The sequence below is a fragment of the Neolamprologus brichardi genome, chromosome 23 (genome assembly GCF_056152115.1).
Source record: "Neolamprologus brichardi isolate AB-2024 chromosome 23, ASM5615211v1, whole genome shotgun sequence".
Lineage (NCBI taxonomy): Eukaryota > Metazoa > Chordata > Actinopteri > Cichliformes > Cichlidae > Neolamprologus > Neolamprologus brichardi.
Window position 1 is genome coordinate 5278931 of NC_142125.1, and position 18546 is coordinate 5297476.

Genomic DNA, 18546 nt, shown 5'->3' on the forward strand with positions numbered 1-18546 from the left:
CCACCCAGTCAGAGGCGCATCACGTGACTAAAGGAGTGAGGTAAAGCCCAAGTGACGGATGTCAGAAATATCCCGAAGCACAGTTTAGTCTCCACAGCTGCGTTAGAGGAGTCAGGGAAGCCTGAGTGTCTGCTCTGGGTTAATATAAACCATGTCACACAGTCAAGGAAACGTGTCTCTTATGCTTACTTATTCTTTTTTTTTTTTTTGGCAAATGCACTCACTGAACCTCTAGAGTGAGAAAAATTATTGAAGCATAAGTAGGCTCATATGATCTCATTTACTCGCGCCCGTGTGTGTGTGTGTGCTTGTGTTTGTGGAACCCTGCGAGTGGAATACTACAACTACACTTTATCCCTCCGCCAAGCTACCGGTGGGTTTCGGTGATTTACAGTATTTGCCAAATAGTGCCTGCTGGTATGTGAACATGACTCGTTGGCCTTTAATCATCAAACATATGGCTGAGACAGTCATATCTTTCATTGTGAGTCAGTAAGAACTGTCCTGTCACAAGGCAGACGTTGCAATCAGTTTATGGCAAAGGGACTTTCATATATCCAGATAAAAATCTCACTGACACTGCAAATATGTTTTTTTCTAGAACTACCTGGTCAAGAGGGCAGAACAAATTCAAAAAAATATAACATAACAGTTCTATGAAGATATCATAGTGGCCAAAAAGGACTGGATAGATTATAATCAAGGACACAGAGGTAAACTAATCCAGGATCATTAAGATACTTACAAAACGACACATTTTTTATTTAATTTTATGTATAACCCTTCATAAATCATACTGACTACATTCTGTATATCAATATATGTAAATATGTTTGACATTAAAAACACACAGAGACACTGGCAGGCGTTTACTGGCGACACACCGGTTTGCAGGCTTTTTACAGGGGTTTGGCGCCATCTCCTGACGCCATGGGGATTACATTTATTTGTCAATAAATACTGATAGATGCATATATTTAACAATATTTAACGATAAAGTTATTTATTAATGAGTAAATACGGAAAACACTATTTTTCTCACATTAACCACTCTTCCCCAATCAATCTCGAAATGTTTCCCCGAGTAACTCCAGCAAGAATACCAGCTGAAAGGCTGAAATACACATTTAGCACATTTAAAACAACCTCAGTTTATCCCAGTTCTATACATGTTATGCTAAATATACACCATATTGACTGTGCTAAATCAACAGCAAACAAATATACTACAAAAAATTATCAAATAAAACAAACCGAATAAATCTGTTTTACTGTGTGTTACTGCATAGTAAAAGACAGGGTACCTTACCCAACTAAAACTGAAAGCATACGGGACTAAGGAGGTGATTCAAAGTATTTTTAAACGATGGATAAACTGGGAGACCTTTAATTGTTAACGCAATTGGGTTTTTTTTTTTGTTGTTGTTGTTGTTTTTCCAAGACTACATTACCCTGCATCCTCTACGTCGCAGCAAAGCCTGACGGGTAGCCTCCCGACGTCCTTGTCCTACCAAGCGCACACTGACTGCCTTCACGCAAGGGCTTGGGGATCCCTGTCATTCACTCGTGCTTCACAAAAATAACATTTTCAAGGATGATGGCAGCAAGATTTCTCCGCCGTGCTCTGCCTGTGCTGAGGCAGAGTCGCTGCTACGCCGAGGCCGCCTCCGGTGCCCCGCAGATGTCCTTCACGTTCGCCTCACCGACACAGGTACTAGGCTAACAGTAACGGCTAGGCTTCTCCGGCCCAGCTAGCTTAATCGGCTCACCGAATGAAATTTAAAAAGAAAAAATGAAATGGCACCTTTGGGGCCGTGTAACAGATTGGTGCCGGTCCTTTGCCTCGCTGTGTCCCCGAGCAGTACATGCACGGTTGCATTTAAATTAGCGCTAGCGTTTGTGTTTGGAGGTTAAGCCGGTGTAGCCTAGCCTAGCCTAGCCGTCATTCACCGTATTTGACAAGCAGTGTGTGGTCCTTCACAAAGCATTGCTCTCTTCATGGTTACTTAAGACTCCGGATCCATTTTTTTTAAACACATTTACATTTTTTTAGTGCAATAAGTTTCAGTGACACTATTAAGGAGCCCTTGTGTTTTAAATACTAAACTGTAACCTTGAAGTACATGTCGGTGGGACGAGCTTGTCAGTGCAGTTCACTTCACATTGTGAATGTGAATAAACAATGTTTTTGACCCAACAGGTAAAATCAAGCGCAAAGACAAATTTGTTATATCATGATGCGTTAATATGGATTAAAAAGACTTGTGGTTATTGGTGATGCTCTGTTCGTTTCAAAAGTCTGGTTCTTAGTTTTGCATCTGGATATTTACTTAATTGTTGTCAGTTAATGTGGGTTGAAGCTCTCTGTTAAAGTGGTGGTGTAATGTTTCATTTTATTTATTTTTTTAATTTAAAAGTGTTGTTATTGTGTGTTTTTGTTTTTTACAGGTTTATTTCAAAGAGGCCAGTGTGAAACAGGTGGATGTCCCGACGCTTACCGGTGCATTCGGTATCCTTCCTGCCCACGTACCCACCCTGCAGGTGCTCCGGCCTGGTGTTGTCACAGTCTTTAATGAGGACGGCTCTTCTGCCAAATACTTCGGTAAGATTTTCCTTTGGAAAAATGAGTGAATGACTGCAGACAGACCCACCAAGAAGGATCAAGATCCTACTTATCCAATCAAAGAGAGAGAGATTATAGTCATAGTTATAAATTTATTTTGGTTTTAGTCTCATTTTTTGAAGCAGAAAAAAAAATTTCAAAAGTACAAAATTAAGAGAATTAACAGATGCCCAGATATAATGACCGTTGTTTAATCTTTAGTGGTTTTAAATGAACCATTGCGGCAATAATACAGTTTAAGCTCCATTATTGCACCCAGTAACACCGATTCTCTCAGTGGAAGAACTACCATCTTATCGAATTAATATGATGTTATTAATGACTGCTACAGTGAAGGCTTACACTTTATTGTGATTACCCACTGGTCACAGATGACTTGTTTTGTACAGTGTGAGCATTTAACAAAACACTATCAGGCTGTCTACTATGAAGCGGTTTGTAGCCTGCGTCCAGCATAAAGGGAAAGTAACTTGTGCCGCACTACAGTCAACCATGTTTACTTTCTTTCTTTCTTTTTTTTTTTTTTTTTTTTTTTGTAAAGATCTGCTTTCCTTATTGGCTGTTGTTGATGGCAAAAACAACAACAAAGTCACATCTAAACAAAATACTATTAATGTGGGAGTGCACTTGGCTGACATTACACCTGAGGAGAACGTTACAATTATAGATAAACCAGCTAATTGTATGATGGTGTTATGGCCCGTCTAGGCGCGGCCAGACCACACCATAAAGGGTGATCCATCCCCGTCCAACCCCAAGCAGCACGTCACACACTTAATATTTTGTGACAGTGATTTATTTACAATGAGTGCAGTTAAACAAAGGAAGGGAGCATATCATAACTTCAGGGTGAACCCAAGGCCAAAACAACAAACAAAAGGTAGCCTATCTCAGGAATAAACAACTTACCTACTCAAAAGAACTAAACCAAACGACAATCACTTTCCTCCCTGCCTAACATAAACAGGAGAAAACTGATCAAACAAAACGGCGGTCCACCCCTACGTGCTCTTACATTAACCAACATAGTAACATAGTGACACAGTGAACGGTCTGCCAGTTGGGTTGGGCCGAGGATAAATGAAGTGGCAGTTCCTGGCGGTCTCTTCTTATCCGCTGCCTCCCGGTCCTTAGCCAATCGGTGCGAGCCATCCACCCTGGATGCACCAATCACGGAGGAGCACCTGGACACTCAAATTTACATATAATTACGACAACAGTTGTAACAGTGGGATTAAAATATTTGAGAATCTGGTGAGGTGATTAAAACTGGTCGAGAGAAAATTGTAGGAATCAGGGATGCTATGGGGCTCTTCCACACTGCATTGAGTATAATGGTACACATGTTGTTGAGGTGACTACAAGTTCCACGTGGATACTTACACTGTGTGTGTGTGTGTGTGCGTGTATATATTCACAGTGAGCAGTGGGTCCGTAACGGTCAATGCTGATTCTTCTGTGCAACTGCTTGCAGAGGAAGCTTTTCCCCTCGATCAGCTGGATATTGCAGTAAGTATAATGTGAACTTTGAAATGAATGTGTGTGGAGCTGCTACACTGACCCCTCATTATTATCAAATGAGAGAAAACAGGAGGAGATTTCTGACTGGTAGTTTGAATTTGAGCGTAATAGTCGTTAGTCTCATCATCTTTAATTTTCCCCCTCTGGAATAATTCTTTTGCGTGTCGGGAGGGGACGATGCAGCGTGAAGAGGTGCAGGTGAGATGATTTTTATACATGGAAAAGAACTGGATGATGTAGAACTACAGGTCTAAGGTGAAAAAACGGCAAAGAACCAGCAAATGTTAAGATGTGATACTGTTGTAGCTGCTCAGCTTAAATAGTATTAAGTCCATGTATGTTATCTGTTTACTGTAATACTAAATAATTTATTACTCTATGTAAACTTGTTCTATATGTACGCGTGTTTATGCCACATGTGCATTATGGGTACGTTAACCTCTTCTGGGTGATACCAAGACAATTGGAACATGGAGCAGATGGCCAAACGCTACTATGAACTATCACTTTCGGAGTTCTTCACATGTCTTTTCAATCAATCAAATCAATCAAAATTTATTTATATAGCACATTTAAAAACAACAGTTTTGATCAAAGTGCTTCACAAATTAAAAAAAAAAAAATGCCATCTTTTTGCTATCATCTCATCTTTTATGAGGTTCAAGTATGAGCTTTGGTTGGGCTTCTCAGTCACTTGTCCTAAATCCACTCTTCTATCAACTTTTTTGAGTAAGTTGCATCCTGATAGGTGAACCAGTTTCTGTTAGCTCTCTGTAAGGGCTTCTCTATATTTGACTACTTTAATATCGATCTGACTTGGTCTCACTTAGTGTTAGATTTTTATGCTGGACTAAAGCTGTGGGAGCCTTACATACACAGTTTTGTCCAATCAACAGAAGGCTCCTCCTGATTTTTTTTATTATATATAAATTTGAAAGGGGGAAAAACCCCCAGAATATTTTGGTATTCTACATTACTGAGTGCAGATTAATGAAGCCAGATTAAATTCTGCTTATATATAATATGCTATAATGCACTAGTTTTCCAAAACTGAACAAGTCTGAATGCCGTTACCATTTTTATCCCCATCTCTCAGGCTCTACCTGCACATCAATGAACGACTATTTTAGCACACCGTGTACACAAATGTACCCAAGAGAAATTACACTTATGCAAGAATGCGTATGATAGAAAGTGTCATGTTAAATGTGACCGTCACTGTGATATTTCATTCACAGTGCAAAGAAAAAGCCTCGAAGGGTATAGTTTGTGCTATTCCACTGAGCTGAGTATCTGCCCTCCATTACTCTGTTTCAGCAGAGTGTTGTGGGAGTTTCCTGCTGTAGCACTGTAAGCTCTTCACTGTGTAAAGTGCCCCGAGGTGACTCGCATTGCGATTTGGTACTTGAAGAAGATAATGCTACAATAATTGACTTGAAATTCGATTGGGAAGCTGAGTGAGGATACTTCTGTGTGCACCAAGAAGTCTGCAGAATGAAACCGATAAAGGTAATGTGTTGTATCACGTAGGTGGTCTTTATAATGGGAAACCGTCAGTCAGCAGCTTAATGGGTAAATGTTGTGCTTTGAAATAATAAATGCCACAAAAGCAAGGGTCATTATGAAACTGTCACCACTGCAAACCAACTCATATTGAGCTTCACAAGTTTTCCCAAAGGTCAGTATTTAAAGAAGCTTCATTGATTGATTGCGTGACATTGCACAGGTGATCCTATAATTGCAATCCACAGCTCTGTATTTACTTTAATGACCAATTATCTAATAGGCGCATTGCTCCCCTCATATCTCAGACTTTTAACAAGTTATAATAAAAATGATCAATGTTTGTGGCATGTAATGAGTATAAAGTCAGTCTTTGTGTATAAGGACTGAGATTCAGTCCAACACAAATAATTGGTATTCATTAAATTCCCTTCCCATTAAGCTTTTTTACAATATAAAACCCCTCCACATGTTTGAACTGTATGATCACTCTGTGCTCTGGTGTTAATTCACTCAGTATTTTTTGAAATTGGTCTCATTGAAGACAAATATGTGTGCCTGCTCTAACAGTTTATTTAGATGTTGGAACTTAAATAAGTTGTTTAAATGAACAGGTTGCTGTTTTTGCTATTTCTTTACACTCTGAGGCTACGTCCACACGTACCCGGGTATTTTTGAAAACGCAGATTTTTCTATGCGTTTGCACCTTTCATCCACACGTAAACGGCGTTTTCGGTCACTGAAAACGGAGATTTTTAAAAACTCCGGCCAGGGTGGATATTTTTGAAAACTCCGTTTTTGCATTTACGTGTGGACGAGAAAAACGGAGAAAACGCAGCGTCAAAGGTTTGCGCACACTGTCGCCACGTTATTGCTTCGGTGAAATTAATTTCTACAACACTGTCACTGTTAATTGTACTCTCTGCAGTGTTTAAATGCTTACATATACACACACAGTTACTGTCCCTCCACACATACGACTCGGTTCAGCTTTGTTTACTTTTTCCCGCCGAGGCTTCTAGACTTCTGATTGGCTAACATTTCTACAGGTTAGGAATATATCGCCACCTGCTGCTTTGGCATGTTCCTAGCAGCGTTTTCCTTCATTTCTGCCTTTACGTGTGGACGGGATTATTTTTTTAAAACGAAAACGGAAAATCTCCGTTTTCAAAAATACCCGTGTACGTGTGGACGTAGCCTAAATTGCTTTTGCACTCTTGAGTTTTGCTTCTGATTTTGTGCAGCAGCTATTTTTGTACCCGAATTGTCTTTGAGCATTGTAATCGTCACCAGCTCTTTTCTGTTTGACTTTGGATTTTTACTGGATAAATAAAAGATTGTTTTGTTTTTCGTCTCCTTTTGTGTACGAATAAAGTTTGCAGCTGCAAGTCAGGAGACCAGGTGTTACACTGTGAGCTCACATGGTGGGAGCCAGTCGTTTGTTCTTAAAACGCTGTCAAAAGCTGTACAAGTGAGAAAGCTTTGAAAGCCTTGTTTTAAAATAGGTTTCCTTTTCTTTTCACCGTCTTTACTCTTTAACAGTGTCACCAGTATTGACACAGTGGTATTCATAAGTGGGTTGTCAATTCTTTGTCTCTTTTATGCTTTAATGAGGTTTGTGTGATGGGTATCTATATATTCAATTTGTTCAGGCTTGTATCATTCCTAATTATCCACCCAGATCGTGCTCTTTGACAGCAGAGACCGTCCTTTGATCCCACGCTACATTATTTTCTTCTGATTTGATCTGCCGGGTCATTCGGCACCTCCCAGCTGATGATTATCCATCAGATCGGCGTTTCAGTCGTACGTCAGCGTTCTCTTTTAAATGTCAGTCTTGTTAATGCTAGGCTGCGTTATCGTGCACTCGCCTCGAAGGTGTCGCGTCTTTGACCTCGGGCAGTGGCGGAATCACTGTCAAGTTGACTTCATAGCAGTAAATGAGTTAATTTTTCTCATCGCCTTCCACTCTGGAGTAACAATGCACATGGGTCCGGTCTGTTAATAAGGAGGGAAAGGTCAGTCACTGTTGAGTTAAAGCAGATGTGTCAAATCCCTGCTGGGAGACCTTTAACTTCCAGCTATGTTTGGCATTTCTCGTTTCTAATCGCGACTGTGACAAATGGCGCTTTCAAAGCAAAGAGGCAGTGGGGATTTTCCCTGCTCGTCTTTCTCCTCACTTAAGACTCGCTCTGTTTTTTCACATCTTGATATCCTGACATCCCAGTCATCCTCAAAGGGGTTTGTTGGATGATTTAGTTTTGCATACTCTATTTATTATGGGGTTTTTTTGAGGGTGATGACCTGTCTTGAAATATTTTCATAGTCACAGATGATGAGGGTGTATTTGATATTGCACACTGCTGTAATAATGTGGTTTAAGATGGAAAAATAAATAGTCTATAAGTGTTTCTAAAAATATGCAGCTGGACTTTTGGTTGTTATCTTATAGTGTTGCTTTTTTGTTTTTTTTTAATAGTCACATGTTCTCTTTTTCTACTTTCAGGCAGCCAGAGCCAACCTAGAGAAGGCCCAGGCTGATTTGGCTGGAACAACGGACGAGGCAGCGAGGGCAGAAGCTCAGATCGGCATAGAGGCCAATGAAGCCCTTGTCAAGGCTCTGGAGTAGACTTGTGGTACGACCTCTCAACTCCTCTAACATGAGCTGTTTACTGTCCTGGAATTTGTTTGGTTTAACAGGATAATTATGCAGGACTGCATACAATTAATAATATCAAAAGTGGAAACGTTAACAGGAAATTACTGACCACTAACAGCATACGGTTTTATTTTCATCAAGCTCTTGTTTATTTTCCCTCCTAGGTAATCTTTTCTGTTGTTTGGATGGAAATCGACAGCCCATCTGTGTTTCCGGCTCAGTCACGTCAGCGTCCAGAAGATTCCATGCTTGCTTTGTACAGGGGATGAAATTAAAAATAAATTTATTTGGAATTACTTGCTGGAGGAGTTTGTGGTGGTTTCTCATGCTGCAAAAATGCACACGTGTAGTATTTTTGGTGCACAAAGACAAAGTTAGCAGTGTGTTGCAATTACATGCTATTATTAAATAGTTGTCATGTGTTGTGGAAAGTGCTTCACAAAAGAAGTAGTGTGGTGGTTTTCTAATTCATTTTTTATAGTGACTGATGACTGTAATGAATGTATTCTGCCACTTGAGGGCAGCAGACATCATAGGTAGTTCACACAGTGTTTTGGATAATCAAATTTTTCCTCTACTTCCCAGCAAACCACAGTTTCAGGGAAGGAACTGTCATATTTTTCATATAAGGCTGGAGGAAATTGTTTACCGTAAAGCCTCAAAAGAAAGGGTCTCCTGGATTTGAAAGTGTAGTCATTTTACTGTTGCATTGCCCATGTGTGGGTTTGAGTTATTTGGAATCTTCTGTTGCTCCATTTAAATGTGTTGGCAGGGCTTTTTTGTTGTGAGTGATGACTTCAGGCTTACATGACTAAGCCAGGAAAAGTCAGTTTTTTTATTTTTTTGCTGTCCCTACTTTGGAAAACTGGGCCTTTCTCTTGTTTCATAACCAGACTCACTCCGGGAGGTGCTGACCTCACTCACGTGCCCACTTAAGGCTTTCAGAGCATAAACCACAACCGGTTTATTTTGAATGTCAAAACTCTTGCAGGCTCTCAAGAAGTGCGAGTATGGTGCAAGTAAAAGTATTTACGCAGAAATGTTCTAATGATTATTAATGTGCATGGTGAAACTGCTGCGTAAGGTTCAAAAGCAGGAACAGGAAGTTTTATAAATCATTTCCAGTATAGAATACAAATGAGGAAAGATAAATTACACAATTTTATTTAGAAACGGTCATATTTTTGTTTTTAGCAGAGTTGACGTAGGCTGTAAAGACTTTACTTGGCTTGATTAATTATGATATATTTTTTTTTAGAAAAGAAACAGTCACCAAAACCTCACACATCCTGCTCTTTGTTCTCCTTTCTAATCTGCTGTTTTCATCAAAACCTTCTCATCCCAGCTGCACACACACACACTCATGAACAATATACAAACTCATCAGTTAGCCTCAGGGCTTGGAGACATCTGAGTAACACTTCAGACAAACAAGATGAATTGGTTATGTCAAAACCACCACTTCTTTAATCCAGATTTATAATAGAGGATGTTGAAACCAAGAGCTGCACCGTCGTGTCTGCGCTCTGAGATTTTAAGGCTGCTCATGCTGAAAAGTGAAGCACAAAAAGACAGTGCGCTTTCCAAGCGAACTCGTTTCTCTTGACGTGTGCTGTTGTGCAGCTGAAACAGCTGGGTGTTCCGTCGTGTCTGGAAAGCTGTGCCCTATAAATGAGGAACCAGTTCTTTTGGTTCATAGTGCTTCCAGTTTTAGTTTTGCTTCAAACTTCTCCTGTATGAGTTTGTAGTGAAATATTTAGAGTTTCACAACATTGGCCTCTTCCTCAGCTACACACACTACTGAAGTATCTCACAAATGAACTGCCTGACCCAAGTGTTTAAGTGCTGCTCGGTGGTACAGAAACAGCGAAGTGCAGCGCACTGACAAAGGACGACGAGTATCCAGTGAGAGCCCTTACTCAAGAGCCATTTGGTGGTGTTTCAGAGCACATCAGGTTTGTGATAGTAAGTCGGTGCATATCTCCCATGGATCGCCACGTACTGTAATTAAAAGATTGCACTGTCTGCACCCAGGAGCGAATAACATGATACACACTATGACAGTCCACGGTGTCATGTTTGAGTGGTACTCGAGCACAAAGCAGCTGGAAGCTTTGGGAGAACTCACTGGGCTGCGTTTACTGAGTCAACCACAGTGGCAATAAAAGGGACCAGCCCATGTGAATCATTGTGTTTAGCAATGATGTAATTTCTAAAGCGCTTGCTCCAATGCAGCGGTGTCGTTTGGAAATACGGCATTGTCAGCTTGATTCATAAAGAATTACCGTGTAACAATCTGTTTGAATAATCAAGAGCATTTATCAGGAAAGAATGGCTGCTGCTCTTCATGTGGCTTTTGAATGTTTTGGTTGTTCAAAAAACTTGCACTGCAACTAACTATTGCCGTTAGGAAAATGTAATATCTACAAACCAAATGCAATTCCCATCATCATCCTATCATCCGGTAGCTCTGTTTACTTTTAATTTGCAAACGTTAGCAGGCTATCGTGCAGTCGGGTTAGTTGGAGAACATTGTAAACTTTACCTGGAGCATGTTAGCTGAGCAAACCGCTCTCAGCAGTTAATGATACATGCAGCTCCGAAGAGCTGCTAACATGCTGTAGCTGCGAGTGATCTGGTGTCACACTTTGTCAGACTGCACAGCATTTTTATCTCTTGCCCTCGTCTAATGAAGCGAGTGTCCCAGTTTTCTTTTTTTTATTTGGCTCAGGCTCAAAAAAGTAAACATGTCTCACAAAGAATGTGTCGATGTAGCTCGTGGATGCATCCCTACTGAAATCCAAAGATCAGCTGAAGTAGCAGTTTTATGAATTAAAGTCATAGTCTCAGTATTAGTAACTTGTCCTTCATTGCCTACTATTTATCCTCTATTATCATGTTGTCTTAGGTGGTGTCCACAAGTCACTAGCTTTGTTGAACTGAGTTATGAACTAAATTCAGTATCAGAATGTTGCTTTGGACCTTTGGCTGTTTGATCACATGGATACTACAATTAAAAGAGCAGCTTTAAAGAAGCATAGAACAAATATAAGATTGAATAACAATGACATAACATAATTACTTTTGAATGTGCCACCCCATAAAACAAGCAGGGAATACTTATGCTTGTGTCCAAGCATGTGTCATTGTAGCAATGTGGCTAATAGGGTGAATCACAAAGCAAATGGAAAAGAGTCGAAGCGCAAGATTTTCTTTATGTACCGGCGCGGGCTCCAGCATGACACACGCTGGCTGTGACACGGTGTGAGATTTTCCTTGATGACTTCTTGCAGGCTTAGTTACCGGCTTTGTGGATCGGGACACGAGCGACTTTAACCTCATCAGACTTGAAACGGAGTTGAGAGACTCTCAAACCCAAACCCTCTTCATCTCTCTTTATATCGCTGCTCTTATTAGCCTCGTGAAATCACGGGACACACTTCACATGCGCCACCATTGACATTTCACTCATCGTGTTAATGATAATTCATGCAGCTGACGGCGCTGGGAGAAATGTTCATTTATCAGGCTCGATAATGAACAAATAAAACAATGTATCAGGTGAATAATGAGGGAGTTGTGTGCGTAAGAGGCGGAGTGACAACTGAGACACTATGATCAAGTCCCACAAATGTTGCCTTTATACAAGAGGTATCACATCACAGCTTGAATTATTCATTTACAGGAAGTCATCTTCAGCAGAAAAAAACTGCAACAGGCTATTTATAAGTTGTTTTCATGTTGCCTGTGCTGTATAGTTACCCGAAGTCTTATATTAATTAGTACTTAAATTGCAATTTTGATAACTTGGAGCAGCAGGTAGCAGAATACAGGATATTAAGAGCGCCTGATGTGTGGAGGCAAATGAGAGACCTGTGAAGGAACCGAGAGGAAATTAAAGGTCTGGAAAATTTAAACGCTTTGAGCAATGAGCCAGCTACGAGGATGTCAATTTTCCACACACCAAAGTGCACTAAAATTACACATCATCTAGTGTGCATAATCATCGGCCCTGGAGCTAGCTTTAATATACAGTAGCTGTTAAACGGTACAGATACATAAACACATTCTGGGGCGGCTTTCTTGTAAGCGAAACCTGCAAATTTCCACCTGTGAGATATGGTCAAGCATGGCTAAGTGTGTATCAAGGGGGCAGATTGAGGCTTCGCGGCAGTAAGAGAGAAAGAGAAGCATCCAGAGAGTGGAGCTGATTGAAGTGCTGACCTTTTGGTGGGTCTGTGTAAAGAGGGGGCCTGCAGACTCTCAGTCAGCTGTCAGATACTGCATCCAGCCTGGTAGTGGGAGTAGGGCCCTGACACCAGCCTCCCACCACTTTGCCCTGTTTGTGTCATCCATTCCTCCATTCTTACAGCCTTCTATTCCACATAAACACCCACCCACCCGCAAAACACACACACGCAGGCGAGCGCTGCCGCAAACACTCACCCAGACGCAAACATCCACACAAACACAAATATATTTCTGCCTGTGCCAGCTAGGTAACATTTCTACAAATAGAAGTGTGGGCATTTGGGAGAAAAAAATTGCAAAGCTGCAAACACAGCCTGCTGTAGAGGTGAGATAATCAGCTTTGTGGTAACAGCAAATGGCCCCCTGAGTGGCAAGGCAGGTAATCATTGCGCTGAGTATTTCTGTGGGAGAGGGGAAAAGTGCTTTTCTGTTCTCATGCGTGTGTCTATGCATATTCACACAGAAATGAGCAGCCAACTCAAAGACACGCAGGTATAAAAGTATCACATACACGCACCTAGAAGATTCATTAGTGCGTATACGAAAGGACGATTTAGTCGCTGATCTGCCACTTATGGTTTCTTTTTTCTTTTTAAAGAATTCAAAAAATAACTCAAAACAAGGATGTATTTGCGGAGCCGTGAAACATCCTGGGCCATACCAATGCAACAAGACACAAAAAAGTCTGTTGTGCTCAGAACTGCACTCACTTACTAAAAGCCGACCAGGTGGGGCACATTTACATGAGAGGCAAAAACATGCTGTAGATTTGCTTAAATTGAGCTTGGAGTTCTTCCATATCCCCAGTCTGTTTCGAGTTTAGCATCGCTTTGATGATCTTCGCTGAATTACTCATTACCGAAAAGAGACATTTACTCTTTCCTTTTTGTCAATTCAAGGCTCTAATTAGCAGATTTGAGTGGTTTCATGCACATTTTTACAGCAGTGTGCATGAATAAAAATGAAAAGATGCAATAGCTGTCAACAAAAGGCAATGCAAATTTAATCTTCTCTTGAAGAATAAAGGAAAAAGTGAAGGCGGCACATCTGCGTGTGTCTGCACGAGAAAATGTGAAGCCCACTATCGCTGGGAAAGACGTGTAAAATATCTGCCTTCCTGCTGACTGTGAGGACCGTGGCTGTTTGGCATTCTAACTCCAGGTGTCACATGCTACAAGGGAGCGCATCAGCTGGGTGGGACCCATCTTGTGTGTACAGTATATACAAACAGTACAGCCTGAACGTGTATACCTGTGCAGATGAAAACGACAGATTTCAGAATCTCATAGTGAACGGTTGGACCAGGTTAAACCACACACGCACAGACATATATATATTGTTTCTATGATGCCAGTAGTCTGGCCTTTTGTGCTTCTGCTGAAAACAGACAAATCTCAGCGGTTAGTCATGGGGCAAAAAAAAAAAAGAGCTCCATTTTAGGTCCAGTCTGGCTTTACATTTCTCGTGACTCAATCGAAATCACCAACAAAACACAGACGCACACATGATGCATGTCTGACTGCTGTTTGAGGAAGTTTGTGGAAGTAAGTTTGCATCCAAAATTGAAACAAAATTATTAACTGATATGCTTTTCTAGTCAAGCTGCCTCCTTCTCTTTCTGATTTTCTGTATGACAAACGGACTCGCGAACGCTGAGTTTATGAGCTGCCAAACCAAAAACTTGAGCCTTTCGTGAGGAAACAAATGGTTAGAGGTATCAGCAAGAAGGATGGAAATATTGCAAGGTCAGTGACTGAGCCAAGGAGTGGCCATGGACAGACAGCACTAATGTGTGCCCACCATCTGACCACTCCACACAAATAATGTTACAAAGTTAAAGAGAGTAATTCCTACTTCTCTTGGCTTTATTGTAATTTCTTTAAGACTGCTGTATCCACACGAACACCTCTTAATAGCAAGCCTTCTATTTAAAATTGATTAAACATAATCTTTTTTTTTAAATGTAGGACTGCATGAAAAGCTTACTGTTGTATACTCCATGGCGTACATGTCTGTCATACCCAGTGTTGGGAAGGTTACTTTTAAAATGTATTCCATTACAGATTACAGAATACATGCCCCAAAATGTATTCTGTAACGTATTCCGTTACATTACTCAATGAGAGTAACGTATTCTGAATACTTTGGATTACTTAATATATTATCATGCTGTTTACAACTACATGAATGTACTATTGCTGTGATTTATTACTGTTACTGAAGGTCTGCGGCTCCGAACCGTAGTAAAGGGACCTCTGGCTAATACGGTGGGTTCTGTGTCGGGCTCGTAGCCGAAAACTAGCTTTACTTTGTTGTCTGGGTCAACTTTGCTAGCGAGAGACAGAGAGAGGCGTTGAAAGGCTGCTCCAACAGAACTTATTGTTTTTGGAGGAAAACACGAACACGGTGTACAGTCGAGTCTTAATAGCTTACTTACAACTGGGCTCTTCAGGCTCTCTTCTTGGCTGCAGTGGTTATTATTATATTTACATGCTTCCAGCTCCCGTTTCTGCTCATGACAGCTCGTACTTTTCCTTTTTCGCCCTCCCTCGCTCACAGACACATAACGGGTATGGCAGTCCATTCTCCCTGCAGCACGGACTACACTGCCTATGATGCTACATTCTTTAGAGCTATACCGGTAGCATTCTGCCTATTAGCTTAGCACGACAACAACAAAAAGGCCTCTCTCACCCAGGAAACACGCAGAGAGAGAGCGTAGCCCTGTAACCATGGCAACCGTAACGCTGCCACCTGGAACAACAGAACGTAGCTGTCAAACAAAACCCAAACAGTCCTGACCCGCCACAATATGAAACAGGGAAGTACCGCCGTGTAATCCATTTATTTCAACAAAGTAACTGTATTCTAAATACCACCTTTTCAAACGGTAACTGTAACGGAATACAGTTACTCATATTTTGTATTTTAAATACGTAACGGCGGTACATGTATTCCGTTACTCCCCAACACTGGTCATACCTGAATAAAAGATGAAAGTAGAAAAGAGTAAGTTTAAAAAAATGACTACTTGGTCAATCAAAGAGACATCAGTTTCTCTGCCACACCAATATAAATTATATTCTCAGCCTGCTAACCACATCAAAATTGTCTGGTTTTATCACTGATACTGAGACTTTAGCCGTTGACAGGACTCACCTCAGTCTTGGGCCACTGTATCATTTATTAAGCTAAAGCTTTTTGTCAGTACATAACTTGTATTAGTCTATAGAGCTCTGAGTGATGGTATGCCTTAACTCATATATCTAATATTAGCATTCATCTAGCTAAACATTATCACTATTATAATTATTGCAAAGATTACCACATTACTACAACAAGAATTGTTGGATAATATTACTTTACATGTTCTGGAAACCTAGTTATTGCACAGTAATTGCCATAGCAGACACACTGATCACCTTTACATTTCATGTAAGAGTAATGATACACCCTAAAACCCCCACAGGGCAGGAGTAGCTGTAAACAAGCTACCAGTTACATGCCGCGATCCTAGCCTAGACACTCAGTTCTTCCCAAACATGGGACCAAATACTGATCCCTGAGTGCAAATATCATCAGATCGCTCCACTGTCCTTTTCCGTGGTTGGTCACTTCTTTGGTGACTGCAATTTTCCTTTTAGAGAGAATCACACACACTTTCCCTTCTCCTCTTAAGATCACTTACTCCCATGTGGTGCGCCAGGCCCTGTCGTGTGCCTCCTGGGGCTTTTTCAAGCACATTTTCCTGCAGACTCTCCTCAGCTGGTTTAAACTGCTCTGTTGCCTTTTTCCAAAACATCTAGTGGATGTGCCTGGGCACGTGAGGATGCATTCACACACTGGTGCACATGAGCACGCACACACTCATCATGAAAGTGCAGGTAGTTATTTACTGTCCTTTCAACTGCACAGTTATACTCTTGCGCATTATGTGTGTGTGTGTGTGCGCGCGCATGTGTGTGCGTGCGAGGCTGCATAACATGCCAAAAGAGGAAATGAGGCAAAGTGTAAATAACACCAGAGGAGCACCTCCGGGTTGCCTTTCCTTCCTCTTGGGCTGTGTTGAAACCTTCATGTCATTGCATCTGCTCTGCCACCTGTGCTGTTGTGAAACTTTGTAACTAACACTGTATTTCTTTAAATTACACTCATGATGTGACATTTCCTATATGCAGATTTAATAAAAAAAAAAAGCTGTGTCATTTTAGCAAGTGGTAACTTGCACTGGCTGAAGGAAGCTAGCATGTGCCATGTACATGTAAAGAAGGCTAATCCACTGAGTCATATGCAAGTTAGGCTGAAAAGGAAAAACAAACTTTAATATTTTTTTTAAAGTTTAGCTAGTTTGTCTACTTTGTGATCTGATGCCACACAGTGAGGATAGTCAAATGTGTTTGGAGTTAAATTCCCCACCATTTTTATTCCCACAGAAGGAACACTTCAGATATGGTGCTCTCTTATTACTTTGGAACGATAACATATCACTTTCCAATCTGTGTCGTCTTCATACATCATACATGTACTGTTTTTACCTATCTGGATAAATCACAAGCTTCATGTCCTTGTAAGCTTTGCACAACAAAAGCAGGAATGCAACTGATAGAAATTCGATAACATCTCAAATGCTTTTTTAGATGACACGATGAGCGCGTCTTCCTCGAACCTGGACCAGATCAGCTAATCCATCAGTGCCGGTTGACACTCGCTTCTGTAGCCAATGTGACGGACGAATTATGGTGACGTCATGGTCACAAGCATGTACACTGAGTCACTGTAGGAAGATATGCCAGCAAGCTAGTTTCCACCTTGAACAAGGTGGAAACTAGCTTGCTTCAGAGAAGCTAGAAATAATCCCCTAACATGCACAGACCAACTTTGGCCCTCAGCAGGACCTGTGAGGTGAATGCAACTATAAAACCTGTTATGGTCAGTGAGTAATGACACCACAGACTACAAACAATGTATCTGAGATAGTGCAACAGTGTCATGATTATAAAGTACAGTGCTTAAACAACAGTTTATATTTGAACAGTTTTTGCACAAGACATGTGTGTCATTATTGACGTATGACCCAACATATATTATACTGTTACTGTTACAAATCGAATGATGTCCATGTAAATTCCCTGTGACCCTCTGCTACTGTACCCTTTCCCCACTTTAACTCTAGTATCGTTCATTCTAAGTTTGCTTTTCCAGAGGCATTTGGATCAGCACAACAATGACTGAGAATGTAGACTGCAGAAATCCAAAAACATAACATCCTCTTTTCTAAATGTCACCAAAAACCAATTTATTGTAATCCTGCTTTTGATTTCTGTGTTGTAACTTGCAGCCTGTCTAACTCTTACTGCATGAGCATGTTCCACTGGCATTCATCCCAGGTCAGGCATGCTCTCAATGTAGCTAGTGACTGATTCCACACGTGGAGGCTTGGGAGGTGTGCTTTTCCATGACTCCAAATAGGCAAAGTGCTTTTTGAATCACTATGGAAAGGTCAGATGGTTTACAGTGCAGAAGCACATACCACGTTTGATGAAAAAGCCTTGAATGATTTAATAAAACATCCCCTAATATTTGTCGGACGAAAAGAGAGAGATTTTTACCCTGATATCACATATTTACCAGTATGTTAAATGAATAGCTGGACGTTTGATAAAATACACTAATCCCCTTTTACACTGAAAGTCGTATGATGAGATTGATACCAGTCTTAGACCATAGGTAGCAACTGGTTAGCTTAGAGTGGGAACACTCTAAACTCTCTGGTTTGGTGCGTGTATTAGAATAGAATAGAATAGAATTCAACTTTATTGTCATTGCACATGCACAGGTACAGGGCAACGAAATGCAGTTTGCATCCATCCAGAAGTGCTTTAGCCATAATATAGATATATTACAATATATATTAGCAATAATATAGATATGTAAGTATATTACAGAAATGGGTCTATTATGGTATGTTATAATGTACACGGTATGAAGT

General features: G+C 40.7%; 1 protein-coding gene across 1 annotated transcript; it reads left to right on the plus strand.

Annotated features, from left to right (window-relative positions):
- Positions 1 to 1453: 1453 nt before the first annotated feature.
- Positions 1454 to 8602, plus strand: atp5f1d (ATP synthase F1 subunit delta). Its single transcript, XM_006800397.3, has 5 exons — positions 1454 to 1711; positions 2449 to 2602; positions 4044 to 4132; positions 8154 to 8283; positions 8471 to 8602. The coding sequence occupies exons 1-4, from the start codon at positions 1595 to 1597 to the stop codon at positions 8274 to 8276; spliced, it is 483 nt and encodes a 160-aa protein (XP_006800460.1). The 5' UTR covers positions 1454 to 1594; the 3' UTR covers positions 8277 to 8283; positions 8471 to 8602.
- The last annotated feature ends 9944 nt before the right edge of the window (positions 8603 to 18546 follow it).

Excerpts from the sequence above, each read along its gene's own strand:
- atp5f1d (XM_006800397.3), top strand. The coding sequence starts at position 1,595 with ATGATGGCAGCAAGATTTCTCCGCCGTGCTCTGCCTGTGCTGAGGCAG. Across the intron at positions 2,603-4,043 it reads CTCTTCTGCCAAATACTTCG|TGAGCAGTGGGTCCGTAACG; the intron begins GTAAGATTTTCC and ends ATATATTCACAG. Across the intron at positions 4,133-8,153 it reads TCGATCAGCTGGATATTGCA|GCAGCCAGAGCCAACCTAGA; the intron begins GTAAGTATAATG and ends TTCTACTTTCAG.